The sequence below is a fragment of the Oreochromis niloticus genome, linkage group LG19, assembly GCF_001858045.2.
Source record: "Oreochromis niloticus isolate F11D_XX linkage group LG19, O_niloticus_UMD_NMBU, whole genome shotgun sequence".
Classification (NCBI taxonomy): Eukaryota; Metazoa; Chordata; class Actinopteri; order Cichliformes; family Cichlidae; genus Oreochromis; species Oreochromis niloticus.
The window spans coordinates 18,627,823-18,635,581 of NC_031983.2; the positions used below are offsets into that span (position 1 = coordinate 18,627,823).

The 7,759-nt window shown below is 39.8% G+C and overlaps 1 protein-coding gene across 5 annotated transcripts in view; it reads right to left on the reverse strand.

Moving 5' to 3' along the window:
* The window catches only part of dtnbb (dystrobrevin, beta b), a 37,610-nt gene extending 30,179 nt beyond the window's left edge, over positions 1–7,431 (reverse strand). For 2 of the 5 annotated variants that reach the window (XM_005477260.4, XM_003442898.5), the window contains exons 1-5: positions 7,212–7,430; positions 4,938–4,983; positions 2,917–2,984; positions 2,625–2,705; positions 2,295–2,508 (exon numbers count right to left, since the gene is read on the reverse strand). In XM_005477260.4, coding sequence (XP_005477317.1) covers positions 2,295–2,508; positions 2,625–2,705; positions 2,917–2,983 — 362 coding nt within the window. In that variant the 5' untranslated portion in view covers position 2,984; positions 4,938–4,983; positions 7,212–7,430. Of the gene's footprint in view, positions 1–2,294; positions 2,509–2,624; positions 2,706–2,916; positions 2,985–4,937; positions 4,984–7,211 lie in introns of all 5 variants that reach the window. The other 3 variants (XM_005477261.4, XM_019349172.2, XM_019349171.2) reach the window with 3 other exon arrangements.
* Positions 7,432–7,759: the final 328 nt, after the last annotated feature.

Here is a 7,759-nt window from a genome sequence, read left to right on the forward strand (position 1 = left end):
ATTCGTCAACACAACCTGAACTTTCTTACTTGTCATTTCTTTAAGTAGTCGTCAGGAATAGTTCTCCAGACTTCCCGAAAGACATTCAAAGTTAAGTTCTTCTTTGGATGTTGGCTCCATTTTGTTTAATTCTCCTGAGGTTTGGGGTCTGGGGAGGCCACTCCAAATGACTGATAGTTTTCCACTGTTTTTCTATCCAGGTATGCTTTTACTGGCAAGTTTGGGATCATTGTCATGCTGAAAAATGAAGTTGTTGCTAATCAGATTATTTTAGATGGTATTGCATGGTGGTACTTTTCTACGTTCATAATTCCATCAATTTTGATGGAAGATCCCCCAAAACCACTGACTGAAATGCAAACCCAAACCATGCCAGAGTCTGTACTGTGTTTTACAGATCGCTGCAGATACTTTTGTACCTGACCTCCTCCATATATACTAATCATATGAATCCAAGACCTGTTGCCACTGATTTTCATTCCGGTTCTTGTGTAATTTGGCACACCTCAGTCTTTTATCCTAGTTTCCCTTCCTTGACAGCCAGCCTACCATTTCTTTTGAGGCTTTAGCAAACAGTGGATTATCTGCAGGCTCCAGTGTATCTCTCGGGTCCTGTGTAAGGTTTTTGCTGGATTTTTTTTTTTACTAATTTTTCTTCTATTAAGGGGATGACTTTCGACACCATTGATCTGCTGTAGATCATTTTTAGAACGGTCCCTTCTTCTCTTGAACTTTAATTGCTGAGATATTTGGGGTGGTGGGAAAAAAATCGAACCAGCACAGTATTGTGATTTTTTGCATGGCGATACTGTATTAACCCAGGGACATGAAATATCAATATTTTTTTTTTGTTAAAAGAATGAAAATAAATAGATAAATAATAAATACATGAAAATAGCCTGGGAATACTACTCAACTGCATGACCATCCTGAGATAATGTTAGCCGAACAAATTTACACTAAATCCAACACTTAGCTCGATAGAGTATGTAGTTGCCAGACTGATAACAGAATGATCGCAGGTGACAAAGTTTATGTCACAGTCCAGGGTCGGTGACCCAGTGTTTTGTATTTTCAATTATTATATAGTCTTTGATTTCATAATTTATCATTTCTAGTTTCTTGGTTTCTGTGCTCCTCCTGTGCTCCGTGTTCCCTGTGTCTCCTCAGTCAGTGTCAAGTCTGTGTCTTTGTGATTCCTAATTCTTAAGGTTTTTTTCTGTATCTATGTTTAGTCATCTGTCTTCAGCCGTGTCCTCTTGAGAAGTCTGCGTTGTCCGCACCTGTCCTGTGTTTCCTGATTTTTTTGATAGTCCTTGGCCCGTGTGCAGCGTATCTTATTTTGCTTTTCCTTGTCACATTATGTTTGATTAGTCCCAGCTGTGTTTCCCTCCTGTTTCCCATTCCCTCATTACTCACTAGTGTATTTAAGCCCTGTGTTTTCCTTTGCGCTTTGTTGTGCCTCCTTGTGTGCTGTTAGTCTCTCAGTGGTTCTGTTTTCAATCTCGGTGGTTTCTTAATAAAATTGTATTGTAAGTGAAATATTTTGAAAATATCGTATGGCGGTGGGTCTTTTTGTTCCCTCCTGTATGAGATATGCCAGGTTTTCTTTGGGAATCACCTTGTTGGTGCAAAAATACTATTTTATTCCAGCCAAACTGTTTTATCTTTGGAATTTTTGGTAAATTCAACTAAAGAAATGAGAGCGACGAGTGGCACAAGACTTTTCCACAGTACTGTATAGATCATCATTTACGCTTCTTTCAAATAAGAAAAAGCTTTTTTTTCAAGCAAATCATTTTATAACTGATTAAGAATTGATTATTACTTAAAAACTAATTTGAAGCAACAATGTCAAACAGCTGATGGCTTCAGCTTCTCTTTTGTGACAATGTGAGGTTTCCACATGTTTTACATTAGTAGACTTGATCCAGTAATCTGTAGCCACTTTTTGTCTTTTTAACCTATTTATAAAAACTATTTAAAATTTATTGCAAAACTCATGGTAGATTCATCTTTGCTTGTTGTTTTGTTGAATTTTTTTTACTGCATGCATTTTGTATATTTTCTTGCACTCCTGCAGTTACACTTATCTTGAATTTGCTATTAGCCTGCAGATTCAAACCATGAACCATCTTGCTGTGAAGCAACAGTGCTAACCACTGCTCCAATGTGCCACCCTCCTTTGGTAAATATTATCTTAAAAAGATCCTAAACAAGAGCTGTGCCATTACTCTTTTGTTGTTTGTTGTTTCTATCCAAACAACACCATGTGTTGTGCACCTATTCCATACCTATCATATGTGGCCACCATGAAGTTGAGCAGGAGCCCAATGGACTGTTCCACATTGATCTGGTGGGTGGTGGGCAGCCGCTTGTTGAGCTGGTAGTAGATGGAAGACAGAATAGTCTCCAGTCGTGACACATTGATTTCAGCATTGTGGTCCAATGTGTTGAGCCCGTTGTCACGAAAGGCTTCGATCATGTTCCAGACATCCACCAGATGAACTGTGAGGGGGGTTGGCAAACAGACAGAATACAATCAATCAAGTCTGCATTCATGTTGAAACAAATGTTTCTGCTGGTGTTATAACGGCTGAAAAGAGGTGACATTTTTTTCTTACGGTTACATCTCTTCTGCACAAACCGAAGTTTGCAGGCAGTCCTATAAGTTGACAGTCTGATGACATCAAAGTTTTGAGCTCCTGAAAAATAAGAGAAACGCAGTCTCAAAAAATCATCTATACCCGACAAATGTAATCTGATATCAAAGTAAAAATATCACTTAAAGCTTTTTGAATGTTTATTTAATCAATGATACGCTCTGTGTGGGAGGAATTACACGTGAGGGACCATGCATGTTTGTGCATTACATGAGATAGCGAAAAGACATCTCTCACAGTCGACTCCACTCACTCATTTCCATGAAGAGCTGTCTCTTCTCCACCATGGCCTTGCCTCGTTTACTGCCTTCCTCGATCATTCTGTGGCACATCAAACACCAGTGCATGCAGCACTTACTCTTACTGCGCTTACTGCACAGCAGCATGGTAATAAATGCAACACACAACTCATTTCAGTGTCAAAAGTCATAGAGATAGGACTAAGAAGGATTCGAATGAACTACACGTCTTGCATACAACTAAAGAAAATGCAGATATATACAGGACAGATAGATGATTTTTGTGGATAAAACGGAATAGAAAAAGATCTGGTGTTCAAGTCTAAATTACTTTTACCAGTAGAGGACACACAGTAAGTGATCCATTATGTGGCTATAATGAATTATTGAAACACTCAGATGAACCCTTGAATAGGGCTGTACCAGCAGAAAGTTTGCAATTTCCCCTCTGCACCAAGGACAGCGTTAGTCATCAATATAACCTTGGTCAACTATATAGATGATTTTGCTTTGAAATTTCACTTGTTTATTGCTATTACTGAGAAGGGACAGAAAACTGAAAAGAAATTACATATACATTATACTGAGAGTGTGCTTGGTAAAAGAATAGCCGTGTCAGAACGGTGACTTTTATTAAAAGGAAGAGTTTAACACTGTCAGAATAATGTTACTTCTTTCATTGGGTATTTAAGGAAAAATTAAAAAAAAATCCTTTCACATTTGTAGGTTTAATATGAAGCTACAATCAGGTGCCAAATAGCTTAGCTTAGTATAAAGATTTGAAAATGTGGAAATGGTTTGCTCTCCAGCTTCTAAAACTCACTAATTACCAGAATATGTTGTAGTTTAGGGTGGGTTGCATATGGGATATTTATATATAGTATTCCAGTATTTCTGCATAGCCAGTTTTACCAGTTTATGGCTATACTAGCTTACCAATGTAAGAATGGTATAGATCACTTATGTGATCTAACTCTTGGGGGAAGTGGAAATAACTAGAGATGCGCCAACTGACCAACAAGAGACCAGAATCAGCTGATTTCCAGTGTTCTTTGCCCAGACAGGTGACCGGCCAGTCAGCCTCATGTACATATATGGCTTATTATGGGCCAGACCACAATGGCATAGGCAAACAGTCATATGCTAGCATCTTAATGGGTGAAGACACAAACCTTGCCAAAATAAATCACCACAAAATGGAACAACAATTTTAATAAGACACTTAAATCCCCCTCACCAAGCTGAACATGGATATTTTAAAAAGGCAGCAAAGGCAAAATGGCTAAAGCTAAAGCTATCAGTATCAGGCTCGGTATGAGCAATGAAAGAGTAAGTGTAACTTACTGCAGTTTGGCAAAATTATTAAATCTTATCAATTCTTTACTAGTGAAAATAAAATTTTGCATTAAAGAAAAGTATGCTGTCTATTGCAGTTCTTCGAAAGAGAATCTCAAGAAGCCAAGGAAATTGCACTCTCTACAAATCTTTTAAAATATGACGACAAAATCTATTTAGCTCTAAACTCATGAGCACGTAAATAAGATTAAAAATATTTCTCAATGCCCCCAAATAATTATCTGATACCAAAGAAGAGCTGCCTATTGAACATCTTTAACTGTTGTTGCCTGATTCAACTTCACTGTTGACTCTGTTGTGCATTTTCAAACAGGATTCACTGCTGGTGTGTGTTTTTCCTCAGCTCAGCAGGGAAAGAAAAGCCCCCTTTGAAACAACACAGGCTTCATTACTTCATTCACTTCTTTCTCTGTACTATTTTTCAAAAGCGTCTCCATGGCTTTTAATGTTGTGATTCCAGTCACTTCTTTACAGTGTCACTTCTCTCAAACACATTTTAATTTACCGTTACCACCAATTGTTTTGGACTTGTTTTCTTATCTGACAAAAATAATTTACCGTGAAGACAATTTGCACATGGACACCGTATCCTTTCCTGCTTACCAAGCGCTTATATGAAATGCTTTACATGTGACATATTATATACACACTGATTCTCACTGATTTTAAAAGTACTTACCTGCCGCACACTGTATGTCAACAAAGTGAAGCCCTAAACGTTGACCCTGTAAAGAAAAACAAATTGAAAAAGGTCAGCGAGGGTGTCTTGATATTGACTCGACGCCACCATTACTACGAGAGATGAGCTATTCCACGCTGACAAAATGTAGTAGACTTTTAAATAAGTAATTAACGCCTCCCTTGTCTACCTCCTTCAAGGACTTATTAACTCTCACTTTGTGCTTTTGTTAAACCCTCCCATCGCCTCCTGTAGAGATACTGGTGAGCCAGCTAGGGAGCACTCCAGTGCCTGTGGTCTGTGCAAATGATAATTCTCTATGACATCCCGCTCAGCAGTGACTGCATCCTGTGGGCTAATGACACCAACTGAGCTGCAAAGGAACCACTTAATGATGACGGACACAGAGCACATTAGGGATAGCCAATAAGCGATCAGCACTGGGTGTCCCTGGGACCAAGGACTCAAGAGTATCCCAAACATGTTTAGATTACTTATTCTCATGGTGAATTGAGGGCGTTCAGCTGATCAGCAAACCATAGAAGCCAAGGTTCGAAGTGTGTAGACAAGAAGCCCCCCCCACCCCACCCCTTTTTATTTTGCTTTCACTTCTATCCAACCTTGTTTTACACAGACTGATCTCTAGTGTTATGACAGAGCCTATTTCCAGTCACAAACTTGCACCTCTCCCTTGTCTTGAACATTTCTCCGTGCTGCTTACAAGAGCCAGCAAAGATTTTTAAAGGGGACGTTTCATTGAAATTAAGTTTTAAATAATAGATATTAATATAATAAGAGCCACATCTAAAGACTATTCTCAACATCAAACAATCTGCTGATATTTTTCTCAAATGTTCAATCAATATTTTTGCCATACGACAGCTTTGGGTGATATCTTTAACTACAGCCTGGCTTTCTAACAAGCAAAACCTCCCACTTCCTAAACAGCGGGTTGAGTAAAGCAGAAAATCCAGTTGTGGGAATCTGATGTTTGCTTGAAAAACCAAACGAAATGTCAGATTTTTTCCAAATAATTAAATTTTTTGAGCAACTGAATGACTCATCTTCAGCTCTTTGACAACAACCACTCGTTTCACAAGCAGCAATAAACCACTCTGTGCAATAGTCAAAAACCAGCTTCAGTGCTTATAAACACCATCACATGTCTTTGGAGCTGGCACAGCACGGTAGTTTGGATAAAGTTAGACCAATTATATATCATAATTGTGATTCTAAATAGAGAGAAAAAAAAGCTTTGGGGGCATTTTTAGAGCAGATATGTCAAAGAGGCACGACTGCCCTTTGGCGAAATGGTTAAAAAAACATTTGTTATGCAGTGGAAGACCCAGCAGAGACATGTCAGCAAAATATCACAATGGTTCATTGTAAATATTCCCCCTATGAGGTAACTGCTGAAATTCATGAGTATGCAACAAGGGTTGCACACTGGCAGTTCGTGTTCACAGACGTGTAATCGGAGCCTGTAAGCAGATGACAGTTTAACGGTTAAGTTGATTATTTGATGGAAGTTTTTAATAATTCATGCCAAAATAAATTCAGCACATTCAGATCACAGTCGGTGCGATCACTGTTTCACCGGTCCCGATCAATGGGATTTCTAGCTAGTGCCATGTATTCATTTCCCCATAAACAATCACAGGCTCGTAATAATTTGGATGTCAGATGCTTGCAGTGAAGTCAGACTGTGTAGTAATCATCACAGGCCTGGAAAGGTGCATTTTACTGTAACCGCACCTTCAGCTCCAAGGTAATGACAACATCCTTTGACGCGAGTCAACATAAGGACTCGGTTACTGCAGTATCTCTCCGCCGCTGATATCATTCACTTCTCCCTTTCTACGAGCCTTAATTCTAACGCCGAGCAGCACCGCAACACTTAAAAATCACTTCTGAAGCGACGGCAGAGCATCAACGCAGCCATGTTGCTGATTTAACCGCCTATTTACCTTATTTCCGCAGTGGGGAATGTGTGTCGTGATGTCCATACATTTATTTTTTATTTTTTTTAATTTGTATTTTTTTGGTTAACAAACAATGACAATTCTGCATTTCTTCAAATCCTACTGGTGTCTCCACAGCCAAGTAAGATACATGGCGGGGAATTGGCCTTTACCGGAGGAAAATCGCGCAGGTTGTGTTTAGAGCATCATCATCATCGGTGGCAGCAGCAGCAGCATCAGATAGGGAGGATGTAAGTGGCTATGGGCGAATAAGGGGGATATTTCCTCCGTGCTGGACAGCCCCACTTCTCACCTTTAATAAATCCACGCGTTTCCCCCGATGTTAAAGCTGTCCGGGCGATGAGAAACAGCTCGGACCATCCATCGTCGTTTTTCAAGCCCCTCTCCCGTCTCATCCGACTTCAGTCTTCGCAACTGCGGTTGTAGCCGCACACAGAAACGTAGAGGCGCCCCGCTCCACTCGGCATCGTCAGCGACCCAGCGGCAGAGGACAGTAGATACAAGCAGGCACGGAGATGCCATGCGCGACCACCTACTAGTACACTTTACGCATGTGCGCACGCACGCTGGTTAAAGGCGCACTACTATTATTAATACCGCTGTTACTCTGAATTATAATCCCCAATATTATACACTGAACAGGAAAAAGCACAGTATTCATTTAGGCTCATTTAAAGGGATACTGCAGCAGTTTGGGACTTTCATCAAGAGGGGAAAGAAAGAGATGTGATGTTTCTAAAAGACCGGAAAAGTATCATGACTTTCTAGTTGTCTGGAGCACCAAGCTCCATAACTCCTGGGCTCTACATTTCCCATAATGCAGCTCAACAGCGTCATACG